Below are 21,984 nucleotides of genomic sequence, written 5' to 3'. Positions count from 1 at the left end.
AAAATACTTAGCTACATAATATTTACACTCGAATGTTGAAATATTGAAAGACCTAAAACACAAAAAATATGTACGTAATTAATCTTCACTGAAAGACAATGAAAAGAGATTCATTGGACACGGTAACGAAGTTTGGCTTTAAAATAAGACCCAACTCTTTGTTGTACAAAGACTTGCGAATGAGGGACGCCATTTTAAACAGACATTTTGAATATTTATGTCCTTTTAAGTGTATTTGTTACTGCTGCTAGTATCTTCGAATTGTTTTGACTATCTTAAGATGTTAGGTTTGTCTGCCATAAGTGCAAAAATTAACATTTAATGGTAGAAGAAGAATTTTCTGTGTATAACCACAAATAACAGACCATATCTTTGTAGTAATGAATGAACGTCTCGTAAGGTGTCAGCAATCAGGATAGCTACAACGGAAGCGAAAAAAATAGCACCAAACAATCCTAAAATAACCTCATTCCAACATGCTAAAAGCCTCCCGTCTAACACTTATCTATTGTGCTTCAAAAACCTTTATTTTTTGTCCCCAAAACTCCCAAGCCCTGTCCGTTAATTGACCAGAAATGTTCTTCAATCGGTCAATCTCTATAAAGCAGTTCCGGTCATAAATTGTCCCTACACGTCCACATCCCGTTTGGCTGCCATTATTGTCCTGGCCACGCCCCTCATATAAATAGTCTGGCCACCAAATAATCTTAGAAATAAGACGGCTTTAAAAACTTTTATAGATTCTTCACAAATCTCCGTCGACTCGCGAAATCAGTCAAATGTTTCTACTCTCCCAAAATTGAGGAATCCACACATTAAACTGTCTGAAAGTAGATTTAATCCATTTGATCCATTATCTTCAGATTCTTGGAAAAATATTTTTCTATGACTCTCGATTTAGCAATGATTGACATTAGAAAATAATTCCGTCCGGCTTTTTTAAATTGCAAAAGAGCTAGAATCTGGTAAAACATTAATGAATGAGATGCGCAGTTGAATGTCAATGGCTCCTGAGTTATCTTTGATCCTATTTCCATAATAGTATTCACTTCACTCGTCCAGAGATCAGTCGCTCGCTCCATTCAAATGCCAAATGAATTCGGGTTAATCACTTATAACTCATCACCAGTCGCAGTCATGTGACCTAACACTTTGGTCTAAAAATATCCATCGCTAATAACTATCCACTCTTATTGTAGGCAAATTTTGTCTGTCATACTTCGTAATACGTGCCACCGTATGAATATTTCATTACCTTTTAATAGACTATGCGTTATCCTGTTTAAAAATGGTTAAATAATTAATTATGTAAGCAAGTTCCGTGGGTGGGGACTCAGTGAGGATGAGTTGTGGACTGTCGGTATCCATTTATTAATATCATAAAGTATCAGCATTGAAATTATGTGTGGAGTCGATTTGAAAAATAACGTCTCCAAAGTTTATAAGAAACCAGACCAAGCTTGGCGAAATTGGGCGTCAATGGAAACTCATTTTTTAATTCTCAATAATCGCCATCGGCTCCATAAAAACGTTAATAACGAACGAGAAGAAAAAGAGTGAGGTCATGCAACGTCGCGTGTGTACAGTAGCTGAACACAATCGTGTGGAGCGCAGGCGCAGGTCTGCTCATTAAAATCTTAAGGTGCGCGCGCAGACGTGTGTTGGGACAGATATGGAAATGTAAAGGATACTGGGTGGGTAAAGTGGTGCGGTGATGGGTGAATTAAAGGTTGGTCCTTCCGAATTGGGCGATGATTGTGCTGTGAGTTTGGAATTGGATAATGTCTGAATTCAATGGAAGTGATGTTTTATTTTGTTTTGAAGAACTGTGTCGTGATGAGTTAATAATTTATTAGAAATTATTATGTGTGATTGATAAAGCTTAATGTTTCTAAAGAAGGTTTCTTAAGGTGTGCTAAATGTGATTTTAATCAAGTTTTATGGGTAGGCAGAGGTGCTTTTACGGCACTTAATGCCACTGTGCAATGTACAACCACTTTCCACCATCCGTGTTATAAGTCCCATATAGTAGATGATTTAAAATTTGAACTATTTAACAAAGCCCCCGTAAAAAAGGGGTCGAATAAACAAATATTTCTATAAATTCATAGTGTGCGCACGACACGTCGTAAATCACACGACCAATAACTATAGATGTACACATCGATCAATAAACGTTCATTTTCCGTTTAATACGTTGTTTTGTTATTTCATTATGTTGCGATTTTTATGCGTCACGGCGACTGAGTCGACACAATCGCGCGTAAATCGGTCGCGTGGTTTATTGTCGCGCGTCGATTATTGCCGTAATGGGTCCATTGGGTCCTTGGGAAGGGTATGGGTCTTTAAATAGTCTGGTACCAATTTGACCCAGCTTGGTGGGCTTGGGTACAATGAGTAATGATCCAACTGTTTCTTGGTTTATAACTTAAACTATACGTTAAAGTATAAGGGTCTAGATTTTTCTTTGATTTTTAAAGGTTGTATGGGTTTTCAGGGCTTTATTTCTTTAGCAGTACATTTCTTTTTAAAGTAGAATCAAATGAGACACAAAGTTTTATTCCCTACGTTTTAGTTATAGCACAAATATGTTATATAGTTATGATAGACTATCTTGGCTATGTTATGTAGTGTCTTCTTGTCTTCTCTTGTCTAGTTATTTTTTTAGTGTCTTCTTTTCCATTCTCTCCTATTGTCTTATATCAAACAGTTTTCACTGGTTTACGTATTGGACTAAATGACAGTTTTACCAACCACTCCTACATTCTACCATTTCTTAATTACGTAACTAAGTACCTAAACTAACCCCTTACTTGTTTCACGTATAAGTTGGTGAAAATCAAAATGTCGTTAAGAGTCACCTATCTAAGTTTAGGAGCTCCTTCAAATTTAAGTGAGGTTGAGTGGAAACAGGCAAAAAATTCTTAAAAATGTCCTATAACAAGTAATTGAACTATTACTTAAAAGAAATGCCAAACAGAAACTTACCAAGAAAAAGCTACAGCCATGTCGCCATCTTATGTTTCAGAAATACGTATAGTAAAAGTGATAAATGTGTGTTTGTGTTGACTGGATAATTCTAAATACGTAATAGTGAATGCCTAGTGAAACCTAATACGATATCAAAGCTCGTTCGTTCAGAAACGTGGCACCTGCGATTGTGTTTACTGAAATAACAATGCTCTGTAACCGGTGTGGAGTAAGGTATAGGATGTAGCGGGAGCGATTTTATGATATTTATTATTGAGTTGCCACTTTTTAGTGTCATCTGAGTAAATGAATTTAAAAAAAATATCAGAACTGCTTTGTCTGTTGCGGTGTGAACCGAATTAGAGGTTTTGGATTCAATTTCTGATTCTGGCAAAGTATTTTTTTAGGATCGATAGGATTGATAGGATATTTCAGTGTTTTGAAAATTTCTTAGTAGGCAATTAGCGCTGAATCTGGAATTAGTCCGGTATATGCTTATGTAATAATACGTTATTACTACAATGCCAAGTCACATGGAGAACAGAACTGGTGCAAAAATGGCTCATAAATTGGACATTGATAAAAATCGCTATAATCGTGTAACTTGCGCCATGTCAAAATAAATATTAAGTTCAGGAAGGGTTCAATTTGTACGGAAGGAATTTGGGATAATAAAACGTCAACTGGGATGAGGGTTTCAACAAAACTATTTTTGAAAAAGGCTATCTTTTTGGGCAGGTTGTTGCAAGTACCACTGCAAAGCACTGTAATTTTTGTATTCGTTTCCCGTTTTAGACAAAAACATATTCAGGCTTTTCCTAAAATAAAAATTTCAGCGTTTTTCCGTAACAGGACTAAGTATGAAATTATAAAATCACACTAATATTATATTTTTTTGATGTTTGTCCGTCAATCACGCTGAAACTACTGAGCGGATTTTTATGAAATTTGGTATACATATAGGGTATGAGTTGACTTGGGTGATAGGATACTTTTTATCCCACGGCCGGGAATGCCAAAGCCGCTGGCAGAAGCTAAGGAATAATAATAATCTTAGCTTTAGTTGACTGATTTCCTATTACCGGAACTTATAACAGGTGAAAAGTGGGTGTAACATTGTCATGTATCCTTTCGCCTACCCCTTTAAGGATTAAAGAGCGTGACGCTACGTTACATAAATGCTTCGGAAAGATACAAATGTCAAAAAGTGACAATAAAAATAAAACCTCTTTATTACGATGTCACCTGACATCGTTCACAACCATGTTTGTGTATTTTTATCGCGAAAATAAAATCGACAAACAGTTATATTTTTTTGTAACTTTATAAAAATGTTGGCTCTAATTTTTTGTGGCGCAATTTTCAAGCGTTAGCGATAGGTTTCATTTCTTAAACTTACCTTTTTTATGATATAAGTCGGTAAACGAGCAAACGAATCACCTGATGGTAAGCAATCGGCACCACCCGTGGACACTCGAAACACCAGAGACGTTACAAGTGCGTTACCTTTTAGGGGTCAGGAATTTAAGAGTTGTTGAGGAATCGGGGTTTGGGAAGTAATTTTTTGATTTGATGATATGATTTTCATTCTCGAGATATATGTACAAAGAATGTCGAGTTTTTACATCTTATATTATGAGTTTTACATCTTATATTATGAGTTTTACTTAATAGAATAGAATCTATTGCAATATACGAGGCACAAGTAAGTACCTACGTTATACCTGTACCCTCAGTATGAGTTTGCTTTACGTTTAAAATAATCGCGCTCTGATTGGTCGGCTCAAATAAACCAACTGGGTACTGATTACTAAGGATTTTCGAGAAAATCTTTATGTTACTTATAAGTTCCTCGTAAAGAAACTTATTAAAACTAATTCACTTCTTTGTCTGATAAAGCAAATAAGTTATGGAAAGTTTTATGTTCGTGAAGTAATGGTGAGCGCTGCTTGCCGAGCAAAGGGTCTCAGACATTTTCTAATCGCCATTCTTATAAAATTGGACCACAAACTAAAACATATTTCCGACACAGCCCGTTTATTCGCAAATTGGGAGTGAATTTCGATAAAACATTATCGTAAAATTTCGTTTTACAATTTCATTACGACATCACAAATGGTACGTTGGCAGCAGAATATAAATTTTATAACATAACTGTCACATATCGGTTTTAAACTTAACAATTTATAAAATGCAAAATAAGACCTTATTTGTATCGTTTATTAGATATAAATTAGATTGTAAAGTGTCCTGTTTTTGTAAGGGAATTTTATAAGAGGCTCTATTAAAAGGTACTTGTCTCCTGTGGATGTTTTTAATTAATTATCATTTTATAACTTGCAGTTTTAATGAGAAATAAGAATTATAACGAGCAGTTTCAATAAATTAGTATTTCAATAAGCTAGATAATAACGTGAACCTCAAAAACCGACGTGAAACAGCGCTTGCGTTGTGTTTTGCTGAGTGAAGTTATCAGGATAGGCTTAATTACCCCCTTCCGAATATTCACAATTTCCAAACAACTCTTTAATTCCTAACCCCAGAAAGGCCAGCAATGCACTTATAACGCTTCTAATGTTTTGGGTGTCCACGGACGGCGGTGATTGCTTACCATCAAGTGATCCGTCAGTTCGTTTATCGGCTTATACCATAAACCATAAAAAACAAACACCCACCCAAACAGAAATAAAATCTGACTTCACATCTTAATATAGACTCAGACTCAGAACAAAGACTGATAATAGAAAATATCACAAAACGAACTAATAAGTTCGCAGCCGTATACCATAAAGTCTAAAGGACCATTCTAGTTCATTCCGAAGGTTTATGCACCCTACACTTGTTGAGGTCAAGACCCCAAGGCATGTCAGATGCTCGTAAACAGGGCATCTCAATAAAAATGTTCCTTGGTGCAACCGACAACTTTTACGAGTCGTTCCCGGTTTTATAACTTGTATATATATCTTTGTATATGTATTTGGATGTATATAATTAAGTGGAGAGGGCTTGTTAAAGGATATTTTGATGGTAATCTAATTTCAGATGCATTTCAGTGTTTATTATTAGTTTGATATTGCGGTAATTAGCACAAATACAACTGTAAGATAAGTCTTGAAGAATAAAACCATATAAATTTAGCATTAACATGGTGGGATGAACTTGATGCCTATGAAAGAGATTAGTAACAGAAAGCTCTACGAAAATACGAGTGGAAGGATAATAGGGAGGGCTATGCCCTGCAATGAGACGACTATGCCTTAAAATAATAATAATATTCAGCTTACTCTCGAAGATACTGAACACAATCTAGCTGTTCAAAACTGCTTTAAGGATAGGTGAAGTTTGTAAACACAAATGTGCACTAATTTATTGTAAAATTTCACTCATTAAACACAAGCAAAACCTTCGCAGAACCAATCTATCAAAAAAATCAAAGACACTCGCACACAAGTATCTTCATTTACCCAAGTGCTGTCCAGTATCAAAGCAAGAATTCACATTACTTGAAAAGTACGTCATACACTATCTAGAAAGTAGCAGGACTACTTGAGTTCTAAATTTACCGTACAGTACTCCTTGTCATCTGAGGTCAATGGAGGCATTGACAAGGCATAAAGAACTGAGCACTGAGATCGATATTACAATTGAAGCAAATACTACTGATACCGTAAATTTTAATAGTCTTGAAGAGGTACTGATTAAAGATGGTATTGATAATGATGCTGATGTAGATAGAACAATTGATTTAGAGGTTGATTGTAATTGGAAAGAGATTTCTGTTTTAAAAGAAGATTGGTGGATTCTGTATGCCGATGTTTTGGATAATATAGATACAATTGGAAGTAATGATTTTGAAGTCAATAAAAATAATAATTTGATTGGTCTGGAACCAAGTACGAAAGAAAATACGAAATGAACTGAAGTAACAAAAATCAGTACGAAGAAAAATCAAATAGAAGCTACTAAAAGAAGTTAGAAAGATTACCGATTACGATAACAATATTACAAGTAAAATCAACAATACACTTTACATGACTAATAAAAAAAGAAAAACAGTATTCATTAAGTAAATAAGAGCACACAACCACTCAATACTCATTAACAAAATCATGAAAGATAAGACATACGGAAACGAAGTTGAATTAATTCTTTGAACGAAGTTCTTGTAAATGAGATGGCGCTGGCGTTCCAAATTATCTTCTGAGGTTAACGTTTGATAGCCCAAGTATTGATTACTAAATAAATAATGCGTACAGAAGCACACTGTTCTCTTGTAATTGCACTGATAATTTTAATAGGTAAAATTATAAACAGTATGTTGGTGATGGATAAATTTCTCTACAGAATGTTAAGTGTTAGGATTTTTCTAAAGTCTTCGATTGACGATCAGATAACAGAAGAGTGTTAGAAACGAAATCAATGCTCTTGTAATCGATTTGTGATAAGTCTCCGTTTGCCCCATTCAAAATAGATGACATTTATATGTATTCCAAAATCTTTAGACTCATCTCTGTCCTATAGGTTTATTAGAAAAATACTGTGTTCAAAAACATTCCAAGAGACAAAATTATTGAAATTGATCTTAACTAATTTGCAAAGAGTAAAACTGTTTGTTTGAAATTTCCAATAAACAACAGTTTCTCATCGCTTGCCAAGTGCACTAATTATGATAATATCCTAGTATCATTAATCAGAGACGCGTATATTCGCGCTGAATATTTACAAAGCAATTTATTAGAAATAAATATTACAGTGCTGTTTGATCTGAAACTAGTATGCAAATAACAAGCATTAACTCTGACATTTGTTGTAACAACAACTTTAGAAACAGAACTTAAGCTTGCAAGGGCCATTAATATTATGAAACATATATTTTCCTACGTGACGCTGCATTCAAAATTTTCCCCTTTAACTTTGTTTTAATGAACACATAAAGTCTCATTGTTAACAATAATGGAGTTTCGAAATGACGCTTTCTAGTTTCTAAAAACTATTTTTGGCCTCTGGACCAAATATTTACAGTCAGGAAGGAAGCTACTAATATTTTTGTAGTTCAAAATCTAAACAGAGGGCAAGTGACCGGGTGATTTCCCTTGGTACCGAAAGGACTTGACATTGTTAGGGTTGTCAATGCAGTAGTCGATGTGTATAATACCAATCCATCACTTAACCTAAGTATAGAAGCTAATACTAAAGGCATAGATGATATAGACGCTACGAAAGTAAAAAGTGATGTGAAAAATGTATTCAACATTATATAGGATGGATTTGAAACTGTTGATAATATTAATAAATAGAACACATAAATGTAAGCACTAAGATTTATTACAGATAGCCTAGATGTAGTTGCCTTAAAAACTAAAGTCCTAAGGGCTACCCTAGTTCATAAATCACGTGTACATAGTCCGATGACCTGACGAGCGGAAGCGTACGCCGCGGTACTGAGCGGCGCGGGCGTAGGGCAATAAAATAATGATGATTTATTTGTAAACATGCGCGATGCGTGCGCGTCAACGCGCGATCGTAATATTGTGTATACGCGGAGGGTGTTTTCGATTTTTCTTGGTTTGTTTGAGTGATTGATGATTTGTGTTCGTGGTGGAAGGTTTTTAGGTTATGAGTTTTTTTATTGAAGCAGTGTTATAAGTTGTTTGGAATTATTGACGTTTGTCAGCGATTTGCTATGTTTAATTTGTTCTTTGCTGTAGTGAAGCTTAATCCTATGTCTCATAGTGAGTTTTAAAATTCATATACCATCGTTACCAATTTAGTAATTTCAATTCTTTTGAGATATCTGCTTTAATATCTCGTTTAAATTCCTAACGTCTCATAATTACTTCAACTAAATTAGTATCACCATCATCTAAATCCACAATCACCTCATTCTGTACGGTGCGCCCGCGCCATACCGGGCAATTGTTTACAATAGTCGATTCTTGTTTATTTTCGCTGCATATGGATTAAAAAGCTTCCAAAACTCCATTCCGGTCGTTTATCACCCTTTTTTATTTACATATTGTTCACTAATACGCTACTGTTTATGTACCTTCGTGAGTACATGTGTTTTTCACTGGGCTTTATAGGTGTATTATGAAGGAGAAAATAACTTGAGTTTGCTGGCTGGCTCCAATTGTTCAAGTATATTTTACTAGGAGCTCGTCAAAAGTCAGGGGTGCTAATCCCTGACTTTTCTAATAAATTCATATTTTTAGTTTACAACCTTATGTGGATTTTTTTGTACACTATCATTAAGGATTATTCCAATCTGCTGCAGTCTTTCAAATAATTATTTTTTAGTATCAACTATAATAATGCAAAAAACTTTAAAAGGAGTTTTTTTCCTCAATTCAATAATGAGTCGGCATCCATTCACAACAGAATCTCAAAAAGTGCTAATCAAACATAAAGATGTACTAAATCACACACCACTTAAGCCCCCAACAACAAAAGTTAGACATTTATACAACCACAAAATAATAAAAGCAACATCAGAACAATTAAAAACTACATTGTAAAACTGTGTTTTATACAGCCATAAATAAATAACAACGAGATTTCGACACATGTGCCCAAAATAGAGCCATCAAACTATTATTTTTAAAGGTGCCCTGACCAGACATAATTTTTATTGACATTTCAATCTGTTGAACCGTGAATATCATAAAATGTGGCAGTTATATCGTGCAACATGCAACTTAATGGTGAATCATAAAGTTTTCTTGTTAGAAACTGTTGTTTTTTTATGAGCCGGTAAACGAGCTGACGGATCACCTGATGGTAAGGAATTGCCACCGCCCATGGACACCTGAAACACCAGATGCGTTATTAATACCTTGTCAGCCTTTTGGTTGTTAGGAATTCAAGGGTTGTTGGGGAATTAGGCATTGAAAAGATTGAAAAGGCACTAGAACTGTTTTGATTTTATTGCAAGGAAGCAATTTGTCCTTGTTGAAATTCCTTGTCCACAATTTAAGCACCTATTGCATAACAAATTACTTGTAAAATTACTCACATACGAGGTAAATATTCAACTCAAGCTAGACCACAGGAAAAAAATGTTCTAACCTATTAAAGATTCAGTACATGCGTCCAGTTCTAAGAATGGCGCTAGAGTCCACAAGCTAGTATTCTAAACATGAATTACTAAAACGAACATGATGAATGAAACAATATAGACGAAGAAAAAAATAAAACTTTGGTTCATTCACAGATTATAGTTGGAAGTGAAGAAAAAAACCCTCATCTAAGACTTAACAAGAAATCCATAAAAACCTCCAAACCTAACTAACCAATTAAAGCTACTAATAAACAGAGAACAGCCCAAAACAATAAACATTTGACCTGAAATAACCTCAAACTATAGTAAAGGATATTATCCAGCTGAATCGTAAAAGACAATAACAGTTGGTGTGGCAATAATACCGAATGACATCTCAATTTGGTATCGTAAAGTTTTTACTGTTCTTATCATAGGTGTAATTCTGTCACCTACGGACATTTTTGATGGTGTTAGCGAAGATGGCGATGGTAAAATGTATGGTGTAGTAAAAGTTGTACGAGAAAGGGATATGGTGAAACATTATGGCACTTGGCTTGTGAATCATGTTGGTTTTTAGGTGTGAAATTCAATGTTTCTGTTTAAGGCTTACGTAGGTACGTATATTACTGTGTAAAAAGGTTTAAGACACTCACACCTTAAAGTAAAATGCTTAAAAACTTAAAGTATACTTTCAACAATAGATGAGTCTTTTTCAAGTGAGTAAGGAAAATCATCCAATGTCTCCTCTCCTTGGGCAAGACGAGAGTGAGTGTCAGACTCTTACTGACTAAAAACCACCCTCTACCTACTTCTGCTTTTCGAGCTGAAGCCTCGAGGCTAATCCGCTAGGCTAACAGCTTACAATAGATGTTCCTTTTTCTCGATCTTTTATATCATTTACTTCAATGATAATCATGTTTATATATTTCAAAGTTTCTGCTGAACTGTAAAGTTTCCATAACAATGTAACTATCTCAAAACATTGTTTGTTTGGAAATATTGGCCCAATAATAATTTATCACGTAATAAATTCAATTGACTTTTGAACTTCGATCGCTTTCAAATATATGGGGCACGATAACTTGGAATTATATTAGGAAATGATGCATCGATATATTATTGTTCATTACACCATTTGATTAGCAATTAAACACGTCGTAACCTTATTTTATAGATAATAAATGTCTAATGTCTAATGGCTTCTGTACATGAGCTTCTTTGATTATTATGTTCGGATGAGTTTAGTTTGCATTATTGCTTGTTATGATTTATGTTCAGCATGTTCTATAAGCCTCGTTTTCATTATCTCTGTCTTGTCTTTAATCTTTAGGGATATTGCATTTTATATTTATTTGTCCACACCTAATGACTGTCTAATTATTATCATCTAATTACATTCTTTCTATGGTTACAAGGGCTGGTGTTATTTTGTCATTTCTTCCATTTGTTTTCATTCACTTTATATTTCAATTTTTATCAACGATGTCCATTGTTTGTTAGTTTGTTTTTCTACGCATCGGTTTCATCGTCAACCAATCGTTTTCTTATAACTAGTTTAATTTTGATCTATTTTCTCTAATACATAAATTCATTTCACAAGTCCTCAGCTCTCATAGAGAACAAGTAGCTTTTAGAAATGCTCCCACATTCAGCCACCAGAACAGTTCCTAGTCACTTGATACTTCACAACATTATAAGGAAGCCACAGATGATATTTATAGTCGAAGACCACATGTCTAAGCTAAGTGAGTCTATTCATAGCCAAGAATGAGTTGAACTGAATGAGTTGATCCACAAGAATGAACAAACCGCAATAAATATTAAGATCAATTAGACACATAGCAATTAATGCAACACATTGCTGTGAAGGCCACTTCTAATTGCCTATTTAGGGTCACCAATTTGTAAAATGACACTTTGTAATTGTTCCATAATTTGTTGTGTATACAGTTGAGGTTTTTGGTTGTGATTGTTTGTTTTGAATTGTTTGGTAGTTGCTTGTCATGGTGGATCTTGTGTGGAGTGGTAGTAATTACAATACATATGTTTCTGGAGGATTACATTTGCAGTAAATGCTTACATTACCTATATTAGACAAGATGAAGTGAAACTGTTGATGAAGCAGAAAGAGATTGTTGATGAAGCGAAAGAATCGTAGCAATTGGTAAGAATCGTTCCATAGTCTCTGCCTACCCCCATGAGAAACAAGCGTGAGGTTAGGTATGTAATGTATTAGACAAAGATTGATTTGTAGTACAAACCTTATAAAGACCTATTAAAACCTTTAAAACTTTAACGCAATCACCATCTTCGGTATCTTGCGGCTTCGATATTGTAAAAACCTTGCATTAATTTTTTTATCAATATGGAGGAACAATAAATAGTAAAAATCTATCCTGACATTAAAATACCAAAAATTAAAATATGTGATAGGTCTCACAATTTATTACCATATCCCACAAACTATTGTACTATGGTAACCCTGAGCGTTACAATTCTGCGCGTGCGTGGCGGCCATGTTTGATTTCAAAGAGCGGGAACGCACCGTGAGACGTTGGTCGTGGTTTATTGCGGTAGATTTTAATATGCAACGCGTGCAACGATTGATGAAGATACCATTGCCATTGATATGATATCTGGACTCCACACGTGATACCATCACGTCCGGTATACCCTGGGAAGGTGCTGGGAAGTTGGTACCGCTATGGATTGATGCGTGACGATTTTTCATAGACTATAAAGATTTTTATAAAGGTTGTCAGACTTGATGCCATCTTAAATAGTAAATGAAAGTACGTAATATTTATTTGTAGTTCAGGTATACCTGATTAACAGTATTATTAATGTTTAAAATATATTGTTTTGTATCCAACTAATGGGTGGAAAATGGTAGAAATGAGATGTTTGGAAAGTTGATGAACGAATTGAAACGACGACGAGCACGAACTTCATTAGAGGACTGTCGACAGACAGACATTTAAATATTTTTTGCTTTGACGTTCAAACTACCTTCCTGGTCCATTTGAAATTATTTTGACTTTGACTTTAAACATCCAGTTGAAATATCATTAAGAATTTAAATAGTACCAGAGATTCAAATACCATAAGTAAAATAAGCCTTAAACATACCAACACAAAAGTCTACAATACAATTTAAACAATACAAAGCAATTGTGACTCGAAAGAAATCTTCAACGATTGGCAACAAAGCTAGCAACAATATTGTTAAATAAATAAATGACAGTTGTAGTAAACCTGTACCGTAGTTGTGACGTCACATTATAGCGACGCTATCTATTAAGAGGTGGGCAGGACTGGTCGTACAATGCGCGACAATGTTAGCCGTACGATTGTTTGTAGTGTGACCAGGATTTTGTGTTTTAGGGGACAGAATTTAAATGTCTTTTTGGTGTAGTAGAAAATGATTGTTGATTTTCTAAGTGGCTACCCTATTCTAGTATTAGTATAGACTAAACAATACATACATTGGTTGTAATTTAACGACAACAAAATACTGTTTGTACCTACCTACTAATAAATGTACATTTCAATGTTTTTAGCCAACAATACTTTATTAAATTATATCAATTTTTCTGCAATACCAATCTAAATGTAAAGAAACCTATCGACGATATTGCATTTTGTTAACAAATAAACACCTCAAACAAACAACACCCTCTATACAACAACAACAACAAAAAAAAAACAAATGAGCAACATCTATTAGTTGAACATTATACTTGTCCCGATATACAGCGTGTTACAACATGGTGTCTCCTCCATTATTCAGCAACCGATTGACATGTCACCGTGAGCGGTGTAGAGATCGAACCGATTGAGGCGCTTGCGTTTGCGCAGGTTTCGTAGCGACTTTGGAAACGAATTTCGCTTTTGTTGTATTGAAAATGATTTTATAATATTTCGTATAATGTTGGATTTTTATTGTAGAGGCTAGATAACGTATACATGATAAATATGAGGCGATTAGAATTTTGAAATTAAAATGTTTAGTTTGTACACTAAAAATCGATAGTCCATTCTAACAACAGGATTTTTAACATTAGAATTTAAGACGGGTTATTTACCATGTTTATTTATGTTTATGAGTTTCCAATATTCCAGATGAACTATAATAAACATGGTAAATATCCCGTCTTAAGTTCTAATGTTAGTGACCATGTCAGTTTAAAAACTTATAACAGGATCTTTTTCTAAAAATACCAAAAACTTATTCTTGAAAATCGATAAATATCTTCATTCAACACCGTTTTAAATAGGCGAAAATTTTAAAAAAGCAGGTGTTGGGTCGACTAGTGTGACAATAAAATACGGTTTAAACAAAACTCCTACCGCGGAACCCCGCGGTGACCACTTTGGACCTTCTGAGAAGGACACCACACAGAAGTGACTCATTTTAAACCTTTATTGTCTAACATTTAATACAAAAGCGTGTCTATGGTGTTATTTAGCGGTGAATTATTGCAATAGGACATTTTCTAATGTTTCTATTTGTGAAAGAAAATGTAGAAAGAGTGACGAAAGTTGATGAGTTGAAATTATTAACTTGTTTCTTTGATGGACAGTGTGTTTTTTTTAAGTGTGCAATATCATCATCCTATGACTTTTCTCGCTTTGGGCAAGGCGAGAGGAATGTTAGACTCTTACTGACTAAAAACACCCCATTCCTACTCCTGCTTTTCGAGCCGGAGCCCCGATAACCCGCTAAATGGTCCGCAGCTCCAATGGAGAGTGTGCTTGCATTGGTTAGTTTCCACGATAGATACAATGTAATTAGGTACTTATTATACTCTTAGATTTTTTGTTTGCTCTGTAATAGAATAGACTTTTTGGTTTGTTTGTAAAGGGTTAAAAACGCATGTGTTTTTACTAAGCTTATAAATAGACGTCCGTGTTGAACAAACCCCTTCCAAAAAGTTGTCAAAAGCTTAATAATGAAATCCATCTTTCTTATTCCCTTTTAAAAAATACGTAAAGTCAACAAAATCTCAATTTATTCGCTGCAAATAAATCATAAAACAGACGCTGTGTATTTCGTCGTCCATATTCGAAAACGGCGTACCGAAAAGAGGCTTAAGGTCCTTTATTTGGTCCAATTCTTATTTGGGACCCTAATAAATCTGTCACTTGGACACTTAAGTATTTAAAAATTTAAATTCTTAATATTATTTGCTCATGAAATTCGTAATAAAGTGATATATTATTTGACGAAAACCAGCATAAAGAAACAGCTTGTTATTCTTGTGTGAAATTCATTTTTATGTTTTTGAATTCTTCTTTATGTGTATTGTGTTTTTTGAGGTCAAACTGTAGGTATTATATTAAAGAACAGTAAACATGTACCGTTTAATACTTCTTGAGAATTATTTATTTTGTTGTTTCCCGTCTGCGGCTTTACTCAATGTGGTCAAACGAAAGAGTAGCCTATATCAGTCTCCAGCCTCTTACGTAGACATCTCCAGATAAAAAAATACAGTGTTACGACGTTAAAATTGTCAAATCTTTGCGTTTATGATATTAGTAAGCATTTGTTGAAGTATGACAATCACCCAATGACTCTGCCTGTCTTGATTGAGGCGAGAGGGAGTGTTAGATCTGAGTAAAAACCACCCCATCCCTACTCCTGCTCTACAAACCGGAGCCTCGGTAACCCTATAGGTAGTTTGCAACAAGGATGCTACCACTGGAGTCACGATCTGTCTGAACTCAGAATTCCATAGAAATATATTCCGTAGTTTTTGTATGGAAGCATAATGAACATATTTCTATCTGAAGTCAGTAACTTCCGTGATTATAAAGGCAAAATAAATAAGACATGAGTAATTATTTCCATAAAAAATGACATTTTCAACGTTAACACATGTTTTCCGAATCATACATTTACACAGTCATACTTTCCTTAATGAAGCACATACTAAATACCTCAGGAAATACCATAAAACACATGCACCACAGAACGGGTACAATTTACCATAGATACGCGAGGGTTGTGTAGCAGGTAGTAAGCACTAATTGGTCATTCGACGAAAAAACTAAATAAACCGTAAAAAAGTACACCGCCGTAAGAAACGAGTGTAATTGCCAACTGGTTTTTCATGAAACATTCATGATGTCATGATTGAGTCGCTCACATTGAGGGGGCAATTACACTTTTAAAATGCTCAACTGACAGACTTCAGCTGCGCTGATTACTTGAAAATAAGCAAAAAAAAACAACACTTAAAACGGACAACGGTTGATTATTACGTAAAGTTATTCATTCTGTCATTAAAACTTACCATCGGTGTCTATTAAGAGGTTTTTGTACTAGAAATATCTCCGGTATTCGAATAGTTTCACCACAACAATGGGTAATGATCGCTGATAAGGTGAAGAACACAATGCATTTTACATGAACAATTTAATTTATAAAATCATTGCCAATGCAGCTCCTGTGTTGCCTTAATGACTTGAAGGTCCTTGCAAAGAAAATCATTTTAAAAATGTAAATAAAACGTCAAATCAAAAAGCCCGTCTGCGCGAAATCTGTAAAACTTGTTTCACATCAAGCAACAGTTTCAAAACTTTCTTCCTATTCAGAGGACAATCTGTGCATATCTCCGTCTTTGTCACACGTACACATGAGAACAGACAGATCGCGTGGGCGAAAAGGACAGAGTACATGAAGACGTCACGCGGGGCGAAGGCGCGCGAGTGTTCTTGCACTTGTTTTATTTATTTTGTTAGCCGGCAGCTTTTTTTTTCTTCGTTTTCTCGAGCTACGTCTTTGTTCGGGTTCGGTCGGGGCGCGCAATCGTCCGTGGCCGGTAAGTTGGATAATTTCTTTATCCTACTCAGCCCACCCGACAATTTTCTGGGGCCGCATTATTATGAGGTTGATTTGTTTAATAACACAGGTCTGCACCGGTTTTCCCCTTTTAATTTTGATGATTGATTTAGATAGATTTTAGGGCGCTGATTACAGGAAAAATATTCAAAAAATTCCATCACGTCAGAATTTTTAGGTATTTAACATTGTTTTTTTTGTAAAAATTGCATAGGCCTTCCCAGTTATTAATTGATATTTTATTCCAATCGTTTCTTACTGACCAAAAAACACACTAAATGGTTGCAGTAGACAATAATGAATATGTTCTCACAAATAAAATTAGTTAAATATAACTTAATTAACTAAGTGGCATGCCCTTATTATCAAAAAATGGTCGATTTTTAACTCATTTGCTAATGACCTCATTTCTTGTACAATTAACGTTTGTTTTAATTGAAATTAACTTAAATCGTTAGAAGAGAGTTAATGACGTTACATTAATATTTTTGTATAAATAGTATCATCATTGTTTTTATAACATCAGTAGGTACTTCCGTGCAATTCGAAACGCTCTCTTGAAAAATGTCATCGCGAAAGTGTTTAAACTCTCCGGACACCTTTTGCTACATTTGTGGGCAGTTTATGCTGAAAAAACAGCAGCATAACATTAGCGAATTTATAAGTAACGTTTATAATATGTATTTCGGCCTACCAATCGCCAATCAAGATAAACAGTGGGTCCCGCATAAAGTTTGTACGACATGTGTTCGTGAACTTCGAAAGTGGTCAAAAGGGAAGAGTAATAGCTTTGATCTCCTATCGCCTGTGCTTTGGCAAGAACCTCAGAACCTAATTGTGAAGAAAATGATTGAGAATTTTGGAAAAATGGGATGTTCGATGAGCATTAAACTTCACTTCCTTAATTCGCATTTAGACTACTTTCCTGATAACTTGGGAGCTGTAAGTGAAGAGCAAGGCGAAAGATTTCACCAGGATTTGAAGGAGATAGAACGTCGCTATCAAGGGAAGTGGAATAAAAGAATGATGGCAGACTAATTGTTGGCTATTAAAGCAAGATGATCCTAGTCGCAATTTTAAACGAAAATCTCACAATAGGAGCTTCACTGAAAAGAAAGCAAGATACCACAACAATATTTAATATTATTTATTGATTTATTGCTCTCCCTTAAGTGTATTTTTATATTTTGAAGTTATGTAAGTGTTTCCTTTTTGTAATAAAAAAAATAATACTTGGTAAAGTCGTCTTTTTTTTGCGAATTCACATAAAGGGATTTTTCAAAAAAACTGAGGGTGATAGGAAAAATCTAAGTACATATTCGTAATCAGCGCATCTGATTACCCCAAGATCAGCAATCAAATCTAAAAGGGGAAAATAAAAGTTAAAATTTGCAGACCTGTGTAATTTTATTACTGAGCGCATTGCGCATGCGCGCGAGCTATTGTGTTCTTATTTTTGTTTAGCTTTGCGCTTTTAGTGGTCGCTTTACTTTTGTTTTTCGCTGTAAACGTGGGAATGGATTGTTTTCTCATTGTTTATCTGATTTATCCATTGTTTTGCTGTTCATAGCTAATATCTATTTTATTAAGCAGTCAACAAATTCCATGTTTAATGCCTTGTACAGAATTTATACATTACTTATTGCCAGTCAGGAGTTAGCTATTGTTTAATTTCAATAGATACTGTGTCCTTTACGAGATATTTATTAGTAAACTGTTTGTGTAGAAATTAATAGCCAGCACCTTAATTGTTTGGCCCCTACAACTCGCGAAATGTTCACATGTGATGCGCTACAGTATCCAGTTGTTTGTATAGGGTTTTTTGTCGAAAACCTTCCAGACATATTACGTCACGGATGCCGGTGGATTGCGAGCGCTCGTCCTCTTTTTATTGCCTGCGGAACCCCACTGTCAGGCCTTGGATTCGCACCAAGATGTCCCCGACGATACTCCGAATACTTGAATAGGGATCGTGAAAAAAGTTTCAAATGTGTCATTGTGTTCAACCTTTTTGGTAAAGCATTCAAATATTGTCATTGGCAAACGAGATTCTGTAATTAAAAGACACCCTGCGTCGGAGCAAATAATCTTTTAATATTCGTCTCGTCTTATAAGGGAATGTTATTTCGTATGAAAAACTTGACACGACTCAGTTTTGGGGCAGGCATTTGAATCTGGTCGACATTATGATAAGTTGAGCTTATGAGCAAAATTTTATTTAGCAATTACACGATGAAATTACGGTTGTGATTTGAGGGGTTTCAAAATTTTAATGTTACTTGGAACGTTTAAGTGAAGAGGTTTTAAGCTATGTGGTAATGTTTAAGCTCTTTTATATTATACGTTGTTCTTTCTTTTCCTTTTTCTAAATATGTTCTTTCTTTGTTTATCAGGTTGGCAGCAGCGGCAGCGGCGGCGGCTGGAGCAACAAGCGAACTGAGCTATCTTGCTGCCCTCCATCCAGCGTATCGACCAGTGCCTTATGATCATCCGCTGTATGGAGCGAATACCTTAAGAGGTAAGTCACTATCAGCATTATAATCCAGGGATCCTGTATTAGAACCTTGTTGTTTGAATTTGTTGATTAATCCCTAAAATGAATTTTTGTCTTTCAAAATTTTTACGTCTTAATTCCTGATGATTTTGCTATCAATCAAATTACTTAATTCATTAATAGTCAAGTAATTTTAACAACAAGGTTCTAATACAGGGTTCCTGGGTGCACTTTAAAAATATGCTTTGTTATTTGCACAGTCAATCGTGTGTTCCTTCATTGCCATAGTCATGAATTCTGATAACTTTTCTTGTTTCCAAATGATCTGATTAGTGTATCTTTTAAAGATGACTTCGACTGACTAAGAGATGACATTCGATTTAAATTTCAACGAAAACAATGTTCGTGACTGATCAACAGTCGGAGTTTATATTCAAATCGATTTTCCGACGTAGTAATTTGTTTAATTTAAATATTTGTTATTCGTCAAGCCAGACTCGGAAACTAGACGTTTGTTAAAATGTCCAATTTCATTCTATGACTGCAACATATTATTTCAAATTTTATAAAATGTTCAATGTTGTTTTCATAATTGCAACATTTTTCACAATTTTATAATGAATTCGTATTTTAACAAAAGATATGGTATCCATTGTTTTTCCTTAAACATCGGTTTTTGTATTGTACAGCAGAACCCTTGCAATGGCGTACCATGGCAATAAAAATACCCGCACCGGCATCGAACCTATAAACCGCCATAAGCAGGACAATGAAAAACAATCCGATAAGTCGCAATTAAACTTGAGACACGATATCAACTGCAATGCACTGGCTAGGGTTGTCACCTGTTGCGATTACTTTTTAAATTATTTGCTTTTGTAACCCTAAGAAATAAATAAAAAGGATGTAAGTTTTCGTGTGAAATAACTAAGAAATAAATGTTCTACAAAGTGAACATTTAGGGAAAAATAGGAGGGATCTTTCCCAGACTATAACAGCCAAAACTTCAAACCCGCATTCAGCAAGCGTGGTGATTAATGCTCATTTCTTCTCTGTGCGAGAACAGACCTTTGGTCAGCAATGGCCACTTAAAGGCTATGGATGTGGAAGATATGATAATCAAAAACATTGTGGTGTCCGATCAAAATATCAAAAGTAAAATCACAATCTAAAATGCATTTGCTTTCCATATAACCAACTAGCCTTATCAATTGATAAGACTAGTTGATTATGTGGCAAACAAAAGCAACTGGTACAGTTGTATCAGCCCTCAGACGTGTGAACGGAGTAACGCTACACTACACCAGTAATGATAAATCTGCAACACTAGCCAGTTATTGCAGATTACATGCATAGCCAGACATCACATCGCCGTTTGTTGTAGTTGCATCCGTTGCAACTGCAACGCAACAACGATGGCTATTTTATGAAAGCATTTTATATTCATAGGAAAACGTTATTCGACTAATGGTCGCGTTTTGATTGGCTTGTTATTTGAGGTACAGGTGCAGTTGCCAGGCACAAGGACGGACAAGAACGGTAAATGTGGTATTTCAATAACGTATCTCTAGTTAGCAAATCTACAGATAGATAGGTTATTGAAATTGGCCGTAAATCGACAAAATCTCAATTCAATTTGACGTTTCAAAAGTGCGTCAAAGTCAACATTGACTTTGACGTTGACGTTGACGTTGACATTGACTTTGACTTTGACTTTGACGTTGACTGTGACTTTAACTTTAACTTTGACTTTGATATTGACATTGACTTTGACTCAAAACCTAATCTAGAAAGCTACAAAAACCAAAACCCCACCGGATTAAATTTCCTTACTTTCGATACTCAATAAGTACGGCGCACATTGCATATCTCACTAAGAGCAATGCGCAACGCCACGGCAGAACACTATCGCCACAATTTATCTCCAACCCGAGGTGTTAATTAGACATTGAACTCACGACTGTTACAATTCTTAAACTAAACAAAAAACAACCTTTTATTCAACAATTTTTAAGTTCAAAATCGTCTGGCGGTGCTTAGATGACAGATACGTAAAAGCGGCTATTAAAGGACCGACCGTGGTTTGTCACGGGTTAAAATTGGCATGCATTTGAGTAACGAAGGGTTGGTTCCGACCTCGCAATTAAGACGTTTTAGATTACGTGAGCGACTATATACGGAATAATGCATGGTGAAAAGATGGTCTGATATGTGCCTTAGGAAGGATGCTGGGTATAATACTCTAGTATATTATAATAAGGCGCTTTCCTTCAATCTCTGGCTCTCAACGCTGATATTTTACAAAATCTATTCAAATTGATAGCTGTCCATTTTTATTGTAAAATTAGTAGAGTACATAAACAATGTTTTTCTCTTTGCCTTTAATTCTAATTAAAAAGTGTGATTTTACACAAAAACAATCTTCGAATGCATTCTTCCGCCATGGGCGAGGCGAGAGGGAGTGTCAGACTCGTACTGACTAAAAACGACCCCGTTCATATTCCTACTTTTAGAGCCCCGGTAAACCCGCTAGGTAGTCCGTTGCTCCGGATCAGGCATCAGCCCTACTGGGCCCCATATGTGATGGTCTGATGGCGATTTGAAACAATCAACCCTTGATTATAATTTCTCTTTATC

General features: G+C 35.1%; 1 protein-coding gene across 5 annotated transcripts in view; it reads left to right on the top strand.

Moving 5' to 3' along the window:
• LOC118280610 (zinc finger protein GLI4) overlaps nucleotides 1-21,984 on the top strand; it is a 104,459-nt gene that overhangs the window by 52,330 nt on the left and 30,145 nt on the right. For all 5 annotated transcript variants that reach the window (XM_035600805.2, XM_035600808.2, XM_035600807.2 and 2 more), the window contains one exon: nucleotides 19,247-19,371. In XM_035600805.2, the coding sequence (XP_035456698.2) occupies nucleotides 19,247-19,371 (125 nt within the window). The remainder of the gene's footprint in view (nucleotides 1-19,246; nucleotides 19,372-21,984) is intronic.

The sequence above is a fragment of the Spodoptera frugiperda genome, chromosome 16 (assembly GCF_023101765.2).
Source record: "Spodoptera frugiperda isolate SF20-4 chromosome 16, AGI-APGP_CSIRO_Sfru_2.0, whole genome shotgun sequence".
Classification (NCBI taxonomy): domain Eukaryota; kingdom Metazoa; phylum Arthropoda; class Insecta; order Lepidoptera; family Noctuidae; genus Spodoptera; species Spodoptera frugiperda.
The sequence above is the reverse complement of the archived record's forward strand: the minus strand, read 5'-3'. Positions and strand labels throughout refer to the sequence as shown.